Source organism: Sceloporus occidentalis, unplaced genomic scaffold (genome assembly GCF_023333645.1).
Source record: "Sceloporus occidentalis isolate IW3139 unplaced genomic scaffold, rSceOcc1.0.p SCAF_14, whole genome shotgun sequence".
Classification (NCBI taxonomy): Eukaryota; Metazoa; Chordata; class Lepidosauria; order Squamata; family Phrynosomatidae; genus Sceloporus; species Sceloporus occidentalis.
Window position 1 is genome coordinate 1,261,035 of NW_028316994.1, and position 23,477 is coordinate 1,284,511.

At 37.8% G+C, this 23,477-nt stretch overlaps 2 protein-coding genes across 2 annotated transcripts; one reads left to right on the plus strand and one right to left on the minus strand.

The window, feature by feature from the left end:
- Positions 1-3,259: 3,259 nt before the first annotated feature.
- On the minus strand, positions 3,260-4,216 carry LOC149303466 (olfactory receptor 14C36-like). Its single transcript, XM_089480731.1, has one exon. It carries the CDS (start codon positions 4,211-4,213, stop codon positions 3,260-3,262), a length of 954 nt encoding a protein of 317 aa, XP_089336857.1. The 5' UTR covers positions 4,214-4,216.
- A 7,238-nt stretch (positions 4,217-11,454) lies between these two features.
- On the plus strand, positions 11,455-21,924 carry LOC149303467 (vomeronasal type-2 receptor 26-like). Its single transcript, XM_089480732.1, has 7 exons — positions 11,455-11,478; positions 12,893-13,017; positions 15,011-15,302; positions 16,282-17,121; positions 18,234-18,461; positions 19,312-19,438; positions 21,026-21,924. The coding sequence occupies exons 1-7, from the start codon at positions 11,455-11,457 to the stop codon at positions 21,922-21,924; spliced, it is 2,535 nt and encodes an 844-aa protein (XP_089336858.1).
- The last annotated feature ends 1,553 nt before the right edge of the window (positions 21,925-23,477 follow it).

Below are 23,477 nucleotides of genomic sequence, written 5' to 3' on the forward strand. Positions count from 1 at the left end.
GAGAGACAAAATCAGATTTTTTTCTAAACAAGAAGCTCCACAGATCTGTGTTATTACATCTGGCGTGAGCAGTTATTGTAATTTACAAATATATGATGCTTGTAACTCTGATTAATTTTTTAACTTCCCATTTAATTGCTATATTTTGAACTCTGTGTTGAATTTTGCTTTGTATTATGTTTTTACAAATAAAGGAACTATTTAACCCCATTCAGAAGGGCCCATACTTGGATAATTTTTTTGTATTTTTTCCTTCAATGACACTGATTTGAGGAGACCAAGTCCAAGGCTGTAAAAATAAAGACAGCATACTCAAAAGAGCACCACACTAAGGCAGAGTTTGTCACACTACAAATCCCCCAAACTGATTTCTGGCTATAGATGGTGGGATTGTCTTTCTTCAGCTCCTCTAAAATTCCAGAATGGAGAAGTGTTTCCTAAAGCATTGGAACTGACAACCTATTCAGTTACATATTCTCATTAATTTGCTTTTCTTTTCTTCTTCTTCTCTGCAATAATGTATATGTTGTTCACCCACTCTTCAAAAGCTATGGTTTTTTATCTGGATTGAAAAAGATAAATAAGGAATGTTGTGCTTATTTCATTTATAGCATAGTGATCTATGCCAATACTGAAGTGCTTTACACAATGATTTCTGACAATGTCAGCTTGGAAAAATTAAAGGAAAGAGTGCAACTGAGATCTCAGAAATAAAAATGTTCACTACTGCAGCTGAAGATGTTTCACTTCAAGAGGAGAACTGTCTACCCTCCAAATCAGAGGCAAAAGTTTATCTTTTAAACTATAGGATCCCCTCAGTGAGCTGTGCCTCTGTTTTTAAAAGCTTTTGGAAAATCTCTATATGCATAATCTCTATAACATTGCTACAAACATACCCCAGCAAGAATGGACAAGTGGGTGCAGAGGTGACAACAGTTAACAAACCTGAAGAAGCTGTATTGTTAGAACAAATAGTTCTTTAAGCCAATAGTTAGGTGGGTGTAACAAACCAGTGTGAATCTGTATCATATTCAAATACACACAGGCAGACAGATCGATAAAAACAAAGGGAAAATGTGACCAACAACCCTGGAATGAACCAGAATCAGTCATACTTACCCAAACACAGTTGTTTTATAAAAGGATGGGTAATGTAACATTCAGCTTCCATTACTTCACAATCTATCATTTCTAGGTGAGTCCTCTCATCCTCTCCTCCAAATATCCAGTGTGGCAAGGTCCACAAAACATGTAGCAAATCAATCTTTGTTTATTTATATTTTTTGTCTACACTAATATTAGAAATCCCTCACCTGTAAAGAGAATAGGGACCAACATTTGTAGCACAAATAATTGCAGCATGCCAGGGAGGGTACCACATTTAAGACAGTTTTGGTTTCCTGTGATCTTGCTCCCAAGAGTCCAATGTGTCTTCTTAATTTTTCCCTCCCCTAGGATTGTTTCTTTCCTTTTTATTTTAAAAAACTGAACAATGAGAACATATCAAATATTTCTGAATATATGAAAAATGATCACATTTATAAGTGAAATCTCTATCTAGCATTCTCTTACTTTTTAAATTTAAATATAACTAAGCCCTGTGGCAAATGATTTAGAGGTAATGCATCAGAATGTGGAATAAAAACCTGGTTTTCATGTGAAATGTGTGCTACAGCAGGGAGTTGAGAATCTCCATGCTCAATGGCCTTAAGTTATCTCATATTAAGGTTCAGTGCCAATATTCTTTGGCAGACTGGTGAATGGGAGTGTATGGTGGTCTCTTCAATTATTATTAATAATAATAATAGTTTTTATTTATATCTTCCCACGTCTCCCAATGGATCGAGGCGGGATCACAACAGAGTTAAAAAACAGTTACAGTATTCCAACATTAGTTACCGCGCAATTAAAAACCACAGCTAAAAACATAAAACATCAAGTGTGAGACATCAAACATCATCAGTCAATTGCAGGGTCAGATGCTCTCGTTCCATTCCGATAGTCTTCATAGGAGGTCAAGAGCGTATACACGGCAAAAGAGCTTTGTCTTTACTGCCTTCCTGAAAATTTCCAAAGATGTGACAAGGCGAATCTCCTCTGGGAGTCCGTTCCATATCTAGAGGCAGCTATACTGCATGCTCTTTGGGAAGTGGAAACTTGTCTGGATGCTGATATCTCTAACAAGTTCTTCCCACTTGTTCTAAGAGTGTGGGGCAGATTGTATAGGGAGATGTGTTACTACCTATAAAAGGGGTCCAGCTCAATTGAAGTTGAGTACTCCTTTTTCAGTTCTATCCTGACTAAGTATACGTTCATTACTTCAGGGAACATTTTAAATACAGTTCTGTATCCCATTTCAAGGACTATGTCCTTCATATATATCCATGAATTTGTATTTGGGGATTTATTTCAGGTATATATAGTGTGCACACCTGTGGTCACAAGAATGGGAGCTTTGAATGTACAGAGGAAAATGTGGGAAGATCTTAGGTCTTCCACTGAAAATACCATCACTGTGTTGAATTACCAAACTACCATACACACAAGTATTATCCTAAAACTGTATGACATGACATCAACTCACCAGGTGCCCTTTCACATTACACAATTCTAGCACTATGATTTTTTTTTAACCAATGAAACAACCATCTTCTGGACATCTTCAGCAGTCTCTCGAGTTTCTTCTGCAAATTTCATTGGGTGCTTCCACTTTCTTTGTATGTACATTGTGGAAATTTGCAGGATAAGATATCTCTTGGTGAAATATTCATTGTCCCAGCTCTACAATAACAGCTAGGACTTCCTAATCACAGCCCCATTAATCCCAGCCACTAATCACCTGTGGCATGTTTTGGCTGTTGTATGGCATGTTCTTGTGCAGTTGGAGGTGTGCAAGGAATATACCTGGATATACTTCTACAAGCAATGAGTGGTCAGATGCTGAGGTGCAAACAGTAACCACTCATTTTGCCCCCAGGCTGCTTTTATATAGTCAAAGCAGAAGCACCCCACATTCCTTTTAGCCCTTCAGTAATTGTGCTTGGTGGATAAAAGTTGTGACGGTGTACTTATTATCTCTGGGCCTATATGTTCCTTCTAACAGATTTTGTACTGTCAGGTAAATAAAGCTAGAATAAACACCACAGAGAAATACGTAGAGAGACCTGTGTGACAGGACAGGTATATATTCTGATGAGAAAAGAGGTGGGTTAAACATTCAGAGGGAAATATTAATATCTGAAAAATGATACTACTGTATTCAGTTCTCGCGAAACAACTTAAAATATGTTTTATAGGAAAGAATAACCTGTAACAGATTCTTCAAAGCAATCTTGATCTCTTTGTTCCTTACACTATAAACAAATGGATTTAACATAGGTGGTATTATGCTATATATCACAGCAAAAACTATGTCCAGGTCAGAAGAACCAGCAGGAGACCTTGCATATCCAAGGATCCCACTGATTACCAACACTGTGACAATGGTGAGGTGGGGAAGGCAAGTAGAGAAGGCCTTTTTCTGACCCTGTAAAGAAGGGATTCTGAGCACAGCAGCAAAGACCTGCACATATGTTGTGATGATGAAGACAAAGCACCCTAAGCCTATGCTACATGACAGGATAAGAATCCCAGCTTCCATTACAGAAAGTCCTGAGCAGGATAACTTTATTAATTGTGGAACTTCACAGAAGAACTGATTGACAACATTAGAACAGAAACTACTTGCAAAGGCACCACCAGTGTGTAATGTGGCATAAAGAAGACTAACAATCAACCCAATGGCTACCATCTGAAAGCAGGCTTCTTTGTGCATAATTCTCTCATATTGGAGTGGGTTGCAGATTGCAATATAGCGATCATGTGCCATTATAGTTAAGACAGCATAATCCAATGATGCAAAGAAAACATAAAAGAAAACTTGAGCCACACATCCAGCATAAGTAATTGACCTCTCATTCTTGAGAGACATGGCCATAGCCTTAGGAAGCATAACTGAAATTGATCCTATGTCCAACATGGCCAAATTGAATAGGAAGAAGTACATGGGGGTGTGTAGGTGGGAATCAACTGCAACCACAATAATGATGAGAAGATTCCCTATTAGTGCAATCAGGTAGAGTGCTAGGAAGACAAAAAAAATTAAAATCTGTAGTTCTCTGATGTCTGAGAATTGCAGCAGCAGAAAAGAGGATATGGAAGTGAGATTATTCATCTTGTTTTCAGTACTTTGATATCACCTGTAAGGAAGCAATAAAAGAATAGTTAAACTACTGCTTTGGAATATTAACCAGTTTAATTTTAACCAGTTTAATTTGGGCCATCATGCCCAAATTTTCTGACAGTTCATAATTGTTTCATATAGATCAATTACATGTTAAGCAGACAAATCTATAGGGTGGTGTTGAAGGCTTTCACAGCCAGCATCCATAGTCTTTTGTGGGATTTTCAGATGATGTGGCCATGTTGCAGAAGAATTTATTCCTGATATTTGATCTGCATCTGTGGCTGGCATCTTCAGAGAATGGTAACGTGGAGCTGTGTGGGGTATATATACTGTGTGAGACTTGGCTGAGAGGAAGTTATTTACATGTTAATCTGTGTGTTGATCTGTTGGTGAATGGGACAACCAAGAAAATCCAGCAAATTTATTCAAACTTTGGCCAGCTGGAACCAAATCATTTTGAATCAATTCATTTGTGATTGGGAACCACAAGTGAATTATTTTGGAGGGGGAAAATGCGATCGAGGAAAATGTAGTAGGAATCACACTCCACTGTCAAATCGATCCATCAATTTGGATCACACACCAATTTATCTCTAAGTGGGAATGAGGCCTGTATATCAAATAGAACAATACAAAGGGGCATATATGTTTTGTTGTTCAGTATCAATGGGAGAAAACAATATTTGTCTGGCTTTTTAACTATTCTGTCTTTCTTGGGGGGGGGAGCTTTCAGAGGTTAAATCAAATTTTATAATATTGTCTAGAGTTTAGTACAGAATATCTATCTATCCGTTCCAAATTATGTATTCAAAGAACTCTTCTTGGATCCAAAACAACTTCCAAGGCCACCACCATTTCCCAGTCTTCTGATAATTTCATTGCCATTTCTTTCTTTTTTGGATCTAAACCAAGGTAGGGCATGCTTTAGGACTGATGGTCAGGCAGTGTTATTCTCACATAGTAATATTGACATTTTTAATAAAATAAAATATGTTCTAAAATGCCAGTGTTTTAATATGGTAGGTAAATTCATTATTTTTGTTAAAAATGCTTTTATCATTAGGTCTTTCAGAGGTACCTTGCTTTAATTCATGTTGTAAACTGCCTTGAGTGTTATGTTGTAATAGAGGAGGAACATAAATAATTTTTAAAAACTCAACAAAATAAATAGCGTCTGGAATTCATGATCAGAGTTCATTTTAATAAAAACCCTCTTCTTGGACAATGAAGTCTGCAAGACAGTTTTTGCTCCATCATTTGGGACAGAGTTCACCATAACTAATTTATATGTTCAATAATGTAGAGAATATGTGGAGATTGTAGAAGTCCCAGAGTCTTTATTTCCTGGGCATCAACCACTGCAAGCAATGAAGGTCTGTTCTCCTGTCAGTTGGGGCACAGTAAACTGACATTTTCACTCCTTGATCTCAGGCGTGGGGAGAATTACAACAAGGATGCTGCTTCTGGCTCTTGCACCTTAGATCATTGGTAGTGGAGGATGGAGATATAAATCTGCTGCATTCAGATTAACCATAGGACAGAGTCCCCTTGCTCACAGTGGCTGAGTCTTAGTATGTCAAGACTGGGAGTGTCAAGCCAAAAAGACAATATTCAGTTACATTTACTGAATTTAGTTAAGTATACATAAGTCAGTAACTGGTTTAGAATCTCAGCCAAAGTGAATAGTTTGGTACATATTAAAAAAAATTCCATGAGTCGAGTTTTTATAAACTTGGTCAAAACTCAAGACCAAGTTTATTTTAAAAAAATGAGCATCAAAAAAGGAGAGAAAGAGGAGTTAGAGTGATAGTAAAGGGGGACTGGGAGGCAGGCAAGAAAGAAATGTCTAGCTAACATAATCTGTTCCTTTAGTCAACCCTGATGGAGCAGTTGAGGTGTGAAAAGTAGAGGGAAAATTTGGCCACATTGTCTGTGAGGAGTGAAAAGGAGAGGACAATCTGTGTGTGAAAAGATTCCCATGGTCGGTGGAACTGGAATGTGTCCATGGAAGGAAAAATCTTAATTCCTTGTTTATACAACTGAAAATGAGATTTTGGGCCTGAACAGACAGGCAAAAATAAAGCTGCTTCTGGTCACTTTGGAAATACGCTATTTAAATGACACACGCATCTTAAGAGGTCAGAAGCTACGGCAAAGCCACACTCTAGTCCTTAGGACTGGAGCACGGCTTTGGCGTGGCTTCTGGCCTATTAGGACACATGCAGCATTTAAACAGCATACCCCAAAGTGACCCAAAGCAGCTTTATTTTGGCCTGTCTGTTTGGGCCCTTTGGGTCAGCTGTTGACACATTTCTTAACTGAAGGAGGGGGAGAAGAACAGGATCGGAACTGACAAGAGAACTGTATCTCTTCTTGATAAATACATTCATTTGAAAAAAATGGATTTATTAGATAAATAGATGTCAAACATCTGGAAGGTAAGAGGATGACAGATGGAAATGTGAAAAATGTGTATCTATCAATAAAGTCATAATCTGAAATAAATTAGCAAAATATTTTGCCAAATGCAAAGCATCTGATGAATTTCACAGACTGACAATTAAAATCCATGTCTATCTATTCTGTAATTAGTTGTTTCAGTATAAAAAGAAAAGAAGGGAGGGGGAGTATTGTGATACCTTTGAAACAAATTGATCTATTTTTTCATGAGCTTTTATAGATTAACATCAGCTTCCTCAGATGCACTAATGGAATATAATAGTAAAAAAACTAGAGATAAAAGCCATTTATATGTCATTCTACTCAGTAAATCTGAAGAAATGGCTTGTAACTAACAAATGCACAAGCTGACATAAATTGGCTAATTTAAAGATATCAAAATTTAAAGATATCATGCTTTCTTTATAAATAGTTTCACAGGTTATACTGACTGAACTTGGATTTCTCTTTTCTTGGAATACAGCAAAGAAATAAAGCTTGTGTTCCTGAAACTGGAAAATCCTGGAGATTATGGTGTGTGTGTGTCTGTCTTCACTTCTTAGTTTATAGCAACCCTATGAATTTTTTAGGGTTTCCTTGGGCAACAATAAAATACTCAGAGGTGGTTTCCCAATGCTCTCTTTTGGATTAATAAGTCTAATACTGGAAGAGTGGACTCACAGAACATTACCCTTTATTGTGCTGTGATTTGGAATGAGTTTATTCTATCTATCTGCCTTCAATAATTGCATGGGCAATACTAATCTAGTGTGGATTTGTGACATTTAGAAATCAACAGAAAGAGGACTGCTAAGAGTGTGAATTTACACAAGGTTACTGTTTTGGTGATCGACAAAAATTAAGCATTACAAGGCAAGATGAGCCATGTTCTGACTTATTCTCACTCTTTCATCAACAGACACACTAATACTAGTGGAGTGATTCCCCCCCTTTTTGGAGGAGGGGATTGTGTAATGGTTGCATCCAGAAAGACCTTGTCCCACTAAATGGGCAGTTATATGGAAATTAACTAGTACAATCATATCTATATAGTTTTGTATCTGAGTCCTATTACACTGCCACTGAATGTTTAAATCACGCAGCATAATGATGAGATCTCCCTTGGCATTTTAATGTTTCAAGCATGGATGAGATCATGTGAAAATATTTTAGCAAACAGAAAATTATAATCCTACTTTTATTCTAGTTGTCCGACTACAGGAGAGATTTAGAAAAATCTGTCCCTGGGAGATGCCAAATATATTTGTAAAAAGAATCATTTATAATTAAGGATAGATGGATGGATGGATGGATGGATGGATGGATGGATGGATGAACAAATAGACATACAGACAGATGGTAGCAAAGGACAAAGAACTTTGGAATACACCAAAATCAAACTTACCCAAATATCTTTAAATAGTTTTAGGCAAGGAATCATAATTCAGCTTCCTCTCCAGCATCCATTTGAAAATGGTGTGACAGTGGTAAGACGAGTTCATTTATCCTCTCCTTGAAACATTTTTAGTCATATATGAAGAAGCCACACAATTTGCCACTGATCTGTTCTTTGCTTTGGTCTACATTAGTATTAGAAACACTTGATGAATAAAGATAGTAAGACCCGCATTTGCCACAAAAATAATAGCAGTGTGTGCCAAAAAAATGAGCATAAATTAAAGCTGACTTGAGATTTTACCCCCATGAGTCCAGCACACCTGATCAGAAGTCAATGCTGAAATTCCTCCTTACAAATTGTCAATTAACTTACAACTTGATAATTAAACAATTCCCTGCCCTCAGGCTTACAATCTGAAAAATACATAACACAAAAGGAGAAGGGAATAGCAGTGGGGAAGGGAATCAGGTCCAGCTGATACTACTGGTTCTTCTACCTTTCTGTCAGGGCAGTAGTAGTTGGAATGGAAGGAGGGCCATTCATCTGTCCCTGGGATAGGCATGGTAGATCTTTGCCTGTCTCTTCTCTCCCTTCATCCAGGTCAAGGCTGCACAAGCCTAGTTATGCAGTCATTATGGGATCAGAGGTTTGTGTTAGAGCCATCAGAAACTGTCTCTTAGAATCTAGGAAGCTACAGCATCCCTTCATTTTATGATGTACGTTTATCTTGCACAATGGGAGCCTAATGCCACTATACAGTCAGATATGCAATCAATGGCTTTGAATCACCATCCACTACAACAATGGCATAGTGCAACTGTCACCTAACTCCACAACTGGTGATTTATGCTATGCAGTCCTGGCATAGGATTTTGGTCTCTGTCTTTACTATTTCAGCTTCAAATTTTTCAATAACAACTTTTTAAAAAGTAGAGTGAATTAATTTGTTCCAGAATAGTGATTGGATTTCTGTGATTACCTATCCTGGCATAAATTCATCTTCTGGCAGCATATGTTATTATTCAGTCATTGTAACAGGAAGTATCCAGGATTTCTATACACAAGTCCCATACACACAGGACGTCATGATAGCAAAGGAAGTGCAAAGGTTGGAGGGTTCTCCTACCCATAGTGACTGGTCACCATGGGTAGGGGAACCCTCCAACCTTTGCACTTCCTTTGATATCCTTGACCTTCTGTGTGATTGGGGCTCTGGTGTCTTCAAACTGAGATTGTGCAGCCAGTGAAGTGCAAGCCCAAAGAAAGTACACTGATAGACATTTATGCTCCATCAGCAGCAGAACAAGAGTTTCTTTATATTCATACTCGTAGCAACATCTCTGGAGTGTCCTGAATGTATGAGGACCTGGACTAACCCTTGCCTCCAAATGATCTGCTGCATACCATTAGGATGTTTCTCTCATTTGGATTTGGAGAGCAACATCTGTGGTTCCAACAAAAATGCTGATCAAGGAACTGTTGAAAAAATATTTCATACAGTTTCTATTCCTGCCTGGATTGAAGATATTAACTAACTGATCTGTCCTTGAAGAAGATTAGACAGCTGAACAAACAAACAAGCTGAATGGCACAAAATAGAAGCTACATTCAGTCCTCTGTATTCATGGATTCTGCATTTATGTATTCAACTATTCATGACTTGAAAATATTCCAAAATTAAATCCAAAAAGCAAACCTTGATTTTGCCTTTTTATGAAGGGACACTGTTTTGTTGTGCCATTCTGTATAATTGGACTTGAGCACCTATGGACTTTGGTATCTGCAGGAGGTCCTAGGACCAAAACCCAGTTGATGCCAAGGGCCCACTGTATTTTGTTTGCTTGTTTTAAGCTAGAGGAAATGGAGAGCAGGTTTTTCATGAGATTTATTATTTGTTGAATGTGGTTGAATCACTATTGAAATTATTTTAAATGGCATGGGAGTCTAGTCATGACTGGTGCCCTCCATATCTATAGAGCAGTAAATACAGTCTGGGTTTTATTTCATGTTTTATAGAAGCTACCGAAAGGGCTAAACCATCTGCCCAAAAAATAAATCACAATAAAACCTAGTGACATGGAAGACATCAGAGTGAGGACCCCTCTAATTAAGATGAATTGTACATACATCCACACACATGTATACACATACATGTGCACTCTCTCTCATACACATGTGTGCGTACATATACACACATACAGAGACTTCTGCCCTTATAAACCTCAAGATTATATTACTTAAAAAATGATTCCTGTTGAGTAAATGAGCTAACCTTGGCTCCTGAAGTCTACAAATGTACCAAATGCTGGTCACTCCACATTTTTTGCATCCATTAATTACAGTCATGGAGACATTCTTCTGTATTTTGAATGTTCAAATATTCATTCTTCAAGAAATGTAGTACGCAAAACAAGGAACAAATAAAACTGAACAACTGTACAACTTGATAGTACCAATTGTATAGTACTCTTAGCTAAAAATTCACAATATTCTTGTCTACGATGAAACTACAAATTGTAACATAATTTTTTAGACATATTTATCTAGCCAATACATTCATTTTCTGAATACAAGCTTTTCAGGGAGGTTATAAATTTAAAAACCAACAATCTAATATTAAGAAATGTCAGAGATATCCAGGGTAGTATTTTATTTTAATTCACCTTGAAAGCATAAAACTCTCTTGGGAAATTTCAAGTTCTTTAACCTCTCTTTTTCAATCCCAAAACATTTGTGCATCCACCTCAAGCATGAATTATTTTTATTATTCCCTGTGGGTTTAATTAGTAGATCAGCTTCATTACTGTGCTGGTAATAGCATTTGTTCTCTAACTTTTATGCCCTCATTATTCTTTTCCATACTTTACTGAAAATGTTCCTTCCCGCCATCAAGTACTGTGGAGAAAGAGAAGAATATGGACTACAGTCAACTGCTGTCCCTCATTGGGAATAAAGGAACCAAACACAAACATTTGGGTTAAATAAGTGCCACTTTATTGACCTGTTCAACTATTTAAATAATTTAAATACCCTTCCAAACTTTGTGAACCTAGCTGAAAATCCTAGAACCTTAGTTTAAAAGGCCAGGGCTGACAACTTGCCTGTAATATATTGTGATGACAACCCTTTTTCCTTAAGGTGAACAAAGAACTGTCAAATGTGCACCACTGATAAAGGCCAACCATCCCAAATGTCAGAATCCACCTTCAGTCAGTCATTCAAGGTGCATTCTGCCATGAGGTTTGGGGAGAGAGAGAGAGAGAGAGAGATCCGCAGAGTGGGGGTCAGGGAATAGATTCTCACACACAAATAGGGGAGAGATAGATAAGCATATAGAGAGAGGAAGTAGAGATATAGATAGACAGTCATTTTGGGAATAGGGGCTGTCACCATGAGGAATGGTCCGGATGGTCACGTATTGCAGATAGGCAGTTTTATGAGGGGTTGTTGGGTAACTGATACCAAAGATGCATACAGTCTTAGATCTCTCCTTGGTAGAGGATCTAGGAACCAAGTGTTCAACACCCCCCTCCTTTCCCCCTTAAGAACAAAGGGAGAACTTCTACATCAAAGGCTGAGCCGAAGGGAAACCAACTCAAAGGGGGGGGGGGGGTCTGGGGAATTGTAAAGTATTGTCTCTATTTGGAGTTCCTCAGATTCAGCAAAGACATGGCCAGGAATGCTTCTACTTTATCTTTATAATAAACTTTCTGGTTTACCTGAAGTTTGTTGTGGATTTTTGGTCAGAGCAATCCCAAGTCTCACACCAAAGACCCTGCTGTTGCCCGAACCATGTATATTCCATCACCACTCTAAGAGGCAAAACAGACCTGCAAGAAGCACCAGCATCGGGGTGGGCTGGGGGCATAGTGACTGCACTCTGCACACCGTGTCTCCACCCCGATGCCAGCGTCACGCCACCTGGCTGACTGCAAAGTGGGCAGAGTTACAGCACTCCTTTGGCATGGCATTTAGATGCTGCACATCAAAAGGAGTACCGAAAAATGCTGCAGTGGTGGCAAAGGCACCCTTTTCCCAGTGCAGAAAGGTTTGGGTAAAGGTTTGGGTAAAGATTGTCCTGTATGTCCAGGCATTAAAACTGATCTTTAGTGGAAAGAAGGAGAAGAGGTGAGGTGCGGTTTTTCTATGACATAGGCGCTTAAAGTACTTATTTTCCAGTTATGTCATGTTTCATTTCTGGAGAAAAACATAGTATCAAACTACTTACACTATTTCCAGAAAATTTTCATGACTGTAAAAAAAAAATAGCATCCATTTTCATCTTTTCCCCCCTCCCTAGATAATTATAAAATGTTCATGTTTCCATCCTGTCCCAAGTAGGAAAAATGCACGATGAGATCTCATCAACTTGTTTTCTTCAACTGTTCAGCTGAATACTTTAGGGAGGTCATTGTAAAGCCTGTCATTAACTAAAATTACTCTGATGTTCTGTTTTGTCAAAGAGTGGAATGGATTTTCAGTTACTAATCTCAAAGTGAGTAATGAAAATGAATATGAAAATAGTTATATATGCACCTCTGCCTTTCAAAGCTCAGGGGGACAAGCTGTAGATACGTCAAGCTGCTGGCAGTTTGTTTTAGGTTTTATCAGTATTGTCGTGCTGGAACTGGGTTACTCAAAACTGACTGCCATTAAATAATAATGAATTAAATTGAAACAGAGGACTTTGCTTTGAGAGAAAAGGATTCACTCCAATGGTTGCAATGCTATTTCTGTTCTTATGGCTACTGATGTTTTGGTTAGTGCTTCTGCCCCAAACTGAACGCCAGGCACATCCTCTTATTTGCCATGTCCATGATCCCCTCCAGATCCCCCATGAATACTACCAGCAAGGTGACCTCATCATTGGAAGTATCACATCTCAGTTCTTCTCCTTCTTTGACACAATGATCTTTAACGAACACCCCAATTCAATGTTTATTGAAGACCCCATGTAAGGAATGCCTTGTTTTCAGGAGATGTCCATGAGCAGGTTAATACAATTCTTACAAGCAGAAAATAGGTTTTAGAAATAAATCTTCTTAATATTTTAACATCAGAAATATATAATTTTGCTGCTGCACATGCCTAGGTTGTTACAGAACATGCAGTGTGCATACTGATGGGTTGTTGTTTTTCCTTACTGCATTTTGCCTTTCTCTTGCTCTTGTCGACTCTAAGGCTGAAAATTTTGTCCATCACATCACTTCTTGCTGTACTTTTCATAACTTTTGCCTGGTTGCTTTTTTTCTGTATTTTCTGATGCACTCCTTCCATTTCTATTGCTGTGTAGATTACAACTAATTGCAGGCCTCAATCAACTAATTATAGTTCTCAAATTGCAATCACTTCATATTATTTGAATCTAAAATGGTATCTACATTTCTTCAGAATTTGTACATTTACACTATATTCTGCTTATGGTTTCTTTACCTTTTTATCATTATTATTATTGCCCTTTTATTATTGTATGTGTTTTTACAATTTTAAATATCTATAATATTATTTTATTGATACAGAGCTATTGCTAGAACTGTGTCCTGAAGGCAGCGATTAATACAATCCTGTGCAAGCATGCGCAGGGCAATATAGTGTCATAGTACGACTGAGGAGATCAGATTCAAATTTCTACTCATACACTAAGTAGGATAATCTTGAGCATATTACATTATCTCAGCCTCTACTTCATGGAGACATTATGGGGATAAATTTTAGATACTAAATTTAGCTGTTTTAGCTGGTGGAAAGAAGCTGCCTTGAGCTCATTTTTAAAAGTGTGGGATATAAACCCAACAAATAAACTATCAAAGATAAATTGGATCTGTCAATTGTTCCATTCATCCATCTCTATTTGTCTGTCTGTCCATATAAACTTTGTTTTGTTTTGTCTGGTTTTGTCAAGTTGTAGGTAGTTCAGTCATTTCTTTCTGTCAATGAGGCAAGATCATGAGGTTGATTATGAAAAGAATATATTCGTGAATTGTAATATTTTAATGATAAAATATGGGCTTAAACACTAGACTGAGATCATTATTCATTCTCTTTCTATCAGACATTTCCGTTTTCTGGAAAGGAATCACAAAAACAAAGGCAGGACTTTTCAGTACTACATTGTTGATTTTCAAAGTTCGTGCTTGCATTTCTTCTTTTTTGTATGTTTGAAGGACAAACTTAATTTAAAGCTCCACTATAAGCCCTTTATTCTGTGTAGATTTAGCTTTAGAAATAAGACAAATATGTCAGAGGAAATCATTCTCACTCTTTGATTTATGATATATAGTTGCGGCATTTTGTTTCATCATAGACTCAAAACACCTCACACTATTCAAATATAATTAAAGCCATGTCTTATATTTTTGTCTACAAACTGAAGAGGGTTTCTTCAACCTGTAACTGCCAAGATGAGTTATCCTTAGTAAATTTATAAATTTCCTTTATAAATGTTGTTCCCTGCAGTGCTTTCTCAATCTTTTTAAAAGTAAATATTTCTAAACTAATTACTACTTATTTTTAAAAAAATTGGAAATGATAATTGATTTAACTCTCTTGTCCAGTTACATATTAGTTATGCTAACCTGATTATTAACATGCTGTTAAGGAGTTAAAGGGGATTTCTGAAAAGTTGTCTTGCTTTCTCAATAAGAGTATATGCATGGATTTTCATATATGCAGGTTATAAAAGTTTTTAAAAACAAAAATGAAGGCGCTATTTTTGAGGAACAAGGAGAATATGTCCCATAGTTTGTCCATCATTGTATTTGTTGGATGTGCAGACACACCTGTTTGAGACACAAAACAACTTAGCTTTGTTTTATTTTATAGGCTTTGAAATCACTGGAAATTGGAAAGCATATTGCAAACTACTGAAATATCTACTGAAACAACCTAATTTATCATCTTCATTCCGCTGCAATATCCATAAACCGCAACCTCTGTTTTTATTTCAGAGTAGTCATTAAGAATTACCAGCATGTCCTTGCCTTCATGTTTGCCATGAAAGAGCTCAATGAAAATCCTCGACTTTTACCCAATATCACACTGGGATTCCACATCCATGACAGCTACTTTAATGTAAAGATGACTTATCGGACCACCCTGAACCTTCTTTTTTGTCTGAAAAGGATTGTACTAAACTACAAATGTGACACACAGAAGAATTTGATAGCTGTCATTGGGGGACTTGACTCAGAAACCTCACTCGATATGGCTACTCTCTTGGGCATCTATAAGGTTCCACAGGTAAGATATGTATATGAAGGATAAGGCTTTCATAACACTGATACACCTTCCTTTCCGGTATTCTCAGTACTGCTGTGAGAAGCAGCTGGAGGGGGCAAGCCTAAACCCACCAAATGATTTTTCCTTCATTCCCCAAATTTCTAGCATTGTAGAGAGTGAAGATATAACCACATGACCCTCAGTTTCACTGCAATAGGGTTAGTAAAAGAAAACAGAAACATGTTGGTTTGGGAGCATTCATTATCACATATCTCTGCAATAGAACGATTAGGATATTTTTGCCATTAACAGTCCCATGCACTCTAAATGCTCAAACTCAAAGTTTTAAGTTACTGCAATGGTAGAAATTTGAGGATTTGTTTTTATTTTATTTTTTTAGGTGGGGAGAATTCTTATTCCCAATGCCCTCCTTTTGCCTTCCCATAGCTGTATGGACATGTGAAGGAGAAATAAAGTGAATAGGGAAGGTGTGTGTCTGTTTTTAAAATGTGTGTATGCATGGGTTCCAAAAGGTAAAGAATATGTTTAATTCTCCTTGATGTTTTTCCCCTGATCCCTCTGATTCCCAAGTAGGTGGATCCTACCCATCCACCTACCTTCCCCTATCCCTGGTTACAAGATGTTAGCTATCTGATATATTTTTATCTCTATTAATGCTCAGCCATGAAAACCCCAATGGTCACACTCTCTCAGCCTCAGAGGAAGTCAAAGGCAAACCCCCTCAGAACAAATCTTGCCAGGAAAGCCACATGATGGGTTCACCTTACAGTTGCCATAAGTAAGAAACTACTCAAAGACACACAACAACAATGTGCCGATACGGTTCTTTCTACTGTTAAAAAAAATACAGTCAAAAAGATTGTAGATACAATCAAAAGATGCAATCAAAAAGAGGAAATGAGAAGAAAGAAGGAGAAATGCATCTGTAAGCATACTTAACATCAGCTCAAATTTTAACAATACATTTGCTTTCATATAGGTCTCTCATTATTTATTTGGTCCTACGCTGAATGTGAAAGTGCACTTCCCTTTTATCTACCGGGTAGTCCCTAATGAACGATATCAATACAGTGGAATTGTTGAACTACTTAAGCATTTCCAATGGACATGGGTTGGGATCATCACGTTGGATGATGACAAAGGAGATGATTTTGTGCAAACTTTGATACCAATGCTTTCTCAAGAGGGAATCTGTGTAGCTTTCACAGACAGAATGCCTCTCCTAACAGACTTTTCTCAATTGCATGATGCATATTTGCTGACAGAAAAAAAACTGCAACTTTTCAGGGAGGACAAAGCAAAGGCGCTTGTTGTTTATGCAGAAACACACTCCATTTTGGGTCTGAAATATCTGCTGGTACAAACAGGGAATATGACAGAGAATCTAGACAGAGTCTGGATTATGACGGCCCAGTGGGACTTCCCAGCATTACAGTTTCACAGGAACTGGGATACCCAAGTCTTCCAGGGAGCTCTGTCTTTTGCAGTTCACTCCAGTGAGGTGTTGGGTTTCCAAAATTACCTTCTAACTGTACATGCACACTCACAAAGTGGAGACAATTTCATCAGGCATTTTTGGGAGCAGGCTTTTGACTGTTTATATTCAAACTCCAATGAATATGGAGAAGGCAGTGGAACTTGCACTGGGGAAGAAAAATTGCAAAGCCTTTCTGGACCCTTTTTTGAAATGAGCATGACTCCTCAAAGCTATAGTATATACACTGCTGTCTATATTGTGGCACATGCTTTGCAAGCCATGTACTCACTGAATTCCAAGCACAGGCAGATGAAACCACTTTCAGCTCCACAACCTTGGCAGGTATGATTTCACAACCAAAGCAGCTCTGCTGCCACATAAAGTAAAATGTAGTATACCATTCTGTTCAAAAAATCCACAGATTGAGGATCAGCATCTGTACTATAAATAACCAGAATTTAAAACGATGACTCATTTGTAAATAATTACTTTTCATTTTCCCAATGGCAAAAGTATAAGTAGGTTATATCTGATTCTTAATAGATATATGCAGTTTGGGCTCATAATATATAAAAAGCCATCTTTTGATTATGGAAATTCTCAATTCATTACTCTCATCACTGGAAGCCTGTGCCATAAGCATTCTGCATCTGAAAAGCAATAGTCCCTTTGTAGAAAAGGAAATCCCCATTGGTGACCACTAGACTGTGGAATACCTTCTCCACTATGGATGTTCATTTGTCTGCTGCATGACTTATATTATTACAACTTTAGAATACTATTATTTCAGAGTGCAGATGGAAAGATAGGATGCCAATATTTTATTTGAAATGTTTTTTAAAATATTTTATTTGAAAGATAAATGAGGTAAATATGTAAATGAGAGAGGAAGACACAGATAGACCTCCATGTAGTTTTGGGAAGGTTGTTTTTATTTTTTCAGTTATAGTTTCATTCTTTCTTTTCATGTTTTTTTTTTGGGGGGGGGGTTTATGATCACAACCTAAAATGAATTTTCAGCAGGTATTTAAGCTAACAGGTACAGTGGCCCCTCTGTTTAAAGTTAAAGGTGAATGTGCCCATGACACATGCACATGGCCATTCAAAGCTACGGGCCTTGAATATATGTGAATTTCCAAATTCACCGGGGGATGGATGCCCTGCAAGTTTGGAGAGAGGACTGTAATTACCTTTGACAATTGTCTTGTGCTGCTTCTAGTTTGGACTGATATCCCCTCTGATTTTTATTTATTTTTTTGTAAAAATCTATCTGAAATTATGTTTTATCTTTTGTTCTGCTCTTGCTATTACTGAGCTACATGGTGGGTAAAAAGAGGAGACACCAATGAAAAGGTTGATAAATAAATCTCAGAGTGAAGGGATATGTCTACATATATTAATATATCTCTGCAGTTCCATGGCTTTAAGACAGCTGTTTACACTTTCTCCTGTAGCTTCATCCTTTCATGAGAAGAATTTCATTTAACAATAGTGCTGGGGATCAGATGTCTTTGGATGATAATGCGGAAATGCAAAGTGGATTGGATATTATAAACTGGGTTACTTTCCCAAACAAATCTTTCTCAAGAGTGAAAGTAGGAAGGGTTGATCCATGGGCCTCACAAGACAGGGAATTCTGGATTGATGATGAGATTATCACATGGTACCACACATTCAATCAGGTAGGGTATGAACATTGGTTTGAAGGATAAACCTGTGTGGATGAGTGTTCCAGCATCAATCAGAGGCACAGCTATTTATTTGTGTTCTATTTATTTAATTAATTAATTTCTATCATTTCTACTTTCTGTCCTTCCTGTGCAACATTGGACCTAGATTTGCACACATGCCATTTTTTTTTCTGTGAAGGCAGCCTTATTTGTAAATATTTAGGGCCATATAAAGAACAACCCCTATAATTTTCATGCTTTTATCAGAAGAGGAACAACAGCTTCATTTTTCTACTGCTAAAAGTGAAAGGTTTGGGACAAGAAAATCAACATGGTTTTGTCTCTATTCTCCTTGGAACCATCTTGCCAACATGAGAACTCTCTCTTTTTTGTCACTGTCACTTGAACATTGGTTTGAAGGATACACCTGTGTGGACAACAACGAGGGATTGTTGTCATTGTTATGTGCCTCCAGTTCAATTCTGAGTTATGGCAACAGTACCATATGGTTTTCTTGGCAGGATTTATTCAAAGGAAATTTGCCATTACCTTCCTCTTAGGCTGAGAGAAAGGGACTCGCTCAAGATCACAAACTGAGTTTTCATGGCTGAGTAGGGATTCAAACTCTCATGTTTCAGAGTGCTAGTCAAACATTCATGTAGTTAAGGCTTTGTCCATAATCCATTTGAATTGCAGAACTACTGGGCATTTCCCAAGACATATCAGTTTGTCTTGCATGTAGAATGAACTCCTGGATCTCTGATTTCATTGGCTTTGTCTCTGAGACCTCCTGTGAGAACTGTATTTCCCAGGTATTTACAGAGCAGGATCTCAGCTTCTCCTTCCTTGTATTTATGAACAGATGCCACCCTCTTCAGTATGTAATGATAAATGCAATTCGGGTTCTGTTAAGAAGAAAAACGATGTGAAGCAATTCTGTTGCTATGATTGCAATCTATGTCCAGAAGGGCAGATTTCTAACCAAAGTGGTAAGTGACAAAGCACATCATCATAAAATTAAAACCACTCATAGGGTAGTCCTATCGATGTCTACTGAGAAATAAGCTCCACTGCATTTAATGGGATGGTAGCCTAAGAACATATACAGTAGTTTAGTTCAAACTGCATAATCTCTTCCAAAGCTAAATTGAGGGAAAGATTATTTGCATGAAATCAGAGAAATCAAAAATATGCCCTGGAACACATAATATTTGCTCATTTATTATTCCTTACAGAATACCTGTTAATAAACACACATTTTTGGAAAAGTGATCTCTTTTCAAAGAAAAATAAAGCCAGATAGTGCTGGAGACTGGAATGAGTTAGCAAAACATTCTCTAATTGTTATTCACATATCAGGAGCTTTTTGTTTGTTTTTTGCCTATGGCATATGGAGGCCTTGCCTTCCAATAAAATACTATACTATTTTGCCAGTTTGCATATTCCCTAGAAAACCCCTGTCCCTCAGTCCATTCTTTTAGTAAATGGATGCTAGATGAGCTAAAGATGGGATCAATTTATATTAAATTATATCAGCTTCACAGTTTGCCAGATTATTACTGGACCAATTCAACATGCCAGGCCAAGATATCTGAAAGATTGCCTGCAGCAATGTGAGCCTGCCTAGTCCTTAAGATCTTCCATGGGAGACTTGGTCTCAGTCTTTTCAGAGGTGGCTTTGTTATTGTGGAACTGTTTCTCTTTGGAAGTTAGAAAATATGCAGGGACAGCTGTGTTGGCCATTTAGCAAATTCAAACAAAAACCTACCAAACAGTGATACCTTTATTGACCAACCAAAATGCACAATATATTTGCAAGAAGTACATTGTGCATTTCAGTTGGCCAATAAAGGTATCACTGCTTGGCGTATCTTTGGAAGTTAGTTTGGCTTTCACATCAGTTAGTTTAAATGGGTTTGGGTGAGAATGTTGTCAGCTTTTCTCTCAAGATTGCTGCTGCAATTTTACTGCAAAGTGATATTAAATACTTAAAATAAATTAATGGAGCTCAACAGTCGGGCACTTTGCAATGGCCTGGGCCTGAACTAGGAGTAGGGGCTGAGCATTTACATGTTCAGCAACCCTACAATGCACTCTGGGTGCCATCTTGGCGTACCCCTGTACAGACAAGGTGTGCAACAATGACGTCCGCATGGTGCGGCACCCAAACAGCCTTGTGCCGCATGGACATCATCATCGCACCAGTGGTTTTGTACAATGAGGGTCTGCATGAAAACATGTTTTTCACTCAAAAACACAATTTTCACACAAAAACACTGCTTTCAAAAACAAACTTTTTAATGAAAAATTGCACTAAACCCATTAATTTATACAAAAACATGTGTTTTTGAAAAAGCTTTTTAATGCAAAAATGTGGGTTTGGCACAAAAAGCATAATTTTGTAACATGTTATTCTGAAGAGATAATCTCCCAAAGCACTTTGAGAAATATTGATTTTTGACCACAAGTAGAAAACTGCATAAATTATTCATTTTCCCATGCATATGTGAAACATTTGAATGCTTACATCCCTATTCCTGTATAAGATGTATCTTTATTTCATCTTTTCTTTTTAGACATGACCACATGTGACCACTGCCCAGAAGATCAATATCCAAATAGCAGTCAAGACCAATGCCTTCCCAAGATTTTAAACTTTTTGCTGTATAGAGAAACATTGAGCATCAGTGTAGCTTTCATAACTTTTTCGTTTTCTGTGATCACAACATTGGTGCTATTGCTATTCATTAAGTACCGGAACACTCCTATCATCAAAGCCAACAATCGCGATCTCACCTACACTCTGCTCATCGCGCTGTTCCTCTGCTTCCTCTGTCCATTGCTTTTCATTGGCCGGCCCCAGAAAATAAACTGCCTCCTACAGCAAATGGCTTTTGGAATCATCTTCTCGGTGGCTATTTCTTCTGTGTTAGCAAAAACCATTACAGTGATATTAGCGTTCATGGCTACAAAGCCAGGATCCAAGATAAGGAACTGGATGGGGAAAAGGCTGGCAATTTGTATTGTACTCTTCTGTTCCCTTACTCAAGGAGGAATTTGTACTGTGTGGCTCTGTATCGCTCCTCCATTCCCAGATTTTGACATGCACTCGTCACCTGAAGAAATAGTGATAGAGTGCAATGAAGGATCTCCTCTTATGTTTTATTGTGTTCTAGGATACCTGGGACTTCTGGCTTTTGTCAGTTTTGTGGTAGCTTTCTTTGCTAGGAAGTTGCCTGATACTTTTAATGAAGCCAAATTCATCACTTTCAGTATGTTGGTATTTTGCAGTGTGTGGTTGTCCTTTGTGCCAACCTATCTGAGCACAAAGGGGAAATACATGGTGGTTGTGGAGATCTTCTCTATCTTGTCATCTAGTGCTGGTTTACTGGTCTGTATCTTTTTCCCTAAATGTTATATAATTGCCCTCAGGCCTGAGTTAAACAGCAAGGAATATTTGGCAAGGAGAAATTGAGGTTTGTTATATGGGTTGCATGATTAATAGTCCCTCTTTGTTTGACTGGAATTTTGAAGAGGCAATAGAATTAGGAATATTTTATCATTTAATAAAAAAACAGATGTTTTATGTATTGTCTTACACAACTGTTGCTTTGACCCCAATATCAGTAAGGAGATAAAGGCAAGAATGACTGCAGGCATTGTTGTCCTACATCAATCCATCTTGCACTATAGCTGCTGTCTTTTGTTATTGCTGCTATAAGAAACAATATGTCTACTCCATGTAGTTATTAGAAGTCAGAGGTATTCAATACAATGGTAGGAATGATTATGCAAAGAGTTTATGTTGATGAGTGACAAGAATAAAAATAATATTCTCATCCTTTTACTCATCTGTGTATGAAAGAGATTTGCTATTTGAGACATCCCTCCTTCTCCTCTTTCTTCCTATTCTTTCCTTCAAACAAGATGAAGGGTACATCTATAGTGTAAAAATCATGCAGTCTGACAACACTTTAACCACCATTGCTCCATCCTACAGGATCCTAGGATTTGTGGTTTTGTGAGACATGAGCATTCATTGGCAGAGAAGGCTAAAGACCTTATAAATCTACAGATCCCAGGATTCCATGTGACGGAACTACAGCACTTAAAATGGTGTCAAACTGCATTATTTCTATAGTGTAGATGCATCCTAAGCCACCACCATTATCAGTGATCTAGCTGCAGGTGGAAATCTGATTTCTTAGGACTTTTCAAATGAGGCCCAAAGTTTCCCAAAGGAACAATGTTTTAGGAGATAATTGCCATGGGTGTTCCTGGGATAAAAAGACAGCTGCCCCATGGAAAAATCATAAAAGGTGGCAAGACTTTCAGATCTGAGTGGGACTGCTGACCCCATTGGGTAAAGTGCAACATGGCTTGCCACTTAGTGCATTGGTCTCCTTATAACTGGTTGTCTAAAGCCTAAGGTGATGCAATAGAAGTGGAAGGATGAAGCTACTCACACTTAGTAAAAGCCAAAAGCTTCCCAGTTTCCTTGTGTTGCACACTGCCTAACAACTGGAAATGTAGTCTGGCATCCTGCTCAATATTTGTTGGATCATAAATCTGTCTTATGATCTTATAACAATCTAACATGACACCAAGATCCTACCTCTAAAGCCCAACAGCACCCCAACCAGAGAGTTTTTGAGGTGCTGCATATTAGAATGCTGGGAAATGCATTCACCCAGTTTGCAGGGTGCATTGAGAGAAGCAGTTGCACCGAGACCTGAAGGTGTTTTTCTAACTGCCTGCCTCAATGTGCCTTGTGACCAGGAGAGTACTGGAGTCATCATTTCCCAGTATCCTGATCTGCATTGATTCTGAATCCCTTCAATTGGGACACTATGTGGTTTAAAAGGTAGGTTTTAGGGAGAAAGCATAAGCAGAAGTAGCTACAATGATAGAGCTTCATTATCATAGCTACAGTGCCAAGACAGGATCTCAGCCATGATTTTTATGTGCTAGATAAGTTTCACTTCAACCAACACTGTGGCTGGTATCTTCTTGATGAATTTACAGTGG

Bases quoted from the DNA above. Each gene is read 5' to 3' on its own strand.
- LOC149303466 (XM_089480731.1), bottom strand. From the start codon at position 4,213: ATGAATAATCTCACTTCCATATCCTCTTTTCTGCTGCTGCAATTCTCA.
- LOC149303467 (XM_089480732.1), top strand. From the start codon at position 11,455: ATGAGGAATGGTCCGGATGGTCAC. The intron at 11,479-12,892 runs GTATTGCAGATA...GATCCCCTCCAG, and splicing joins GGAATGGTCCGGATGGTCAC to ATCCCCCATGAATACTACCA. The intron at 17,122-18,233 runs GTATGATTTCAC...TTTCTCCTGTAG, and splicing joins CAGCTCCACAACCTTGGCAG to CTTCATCCTTTCATGAGAAG.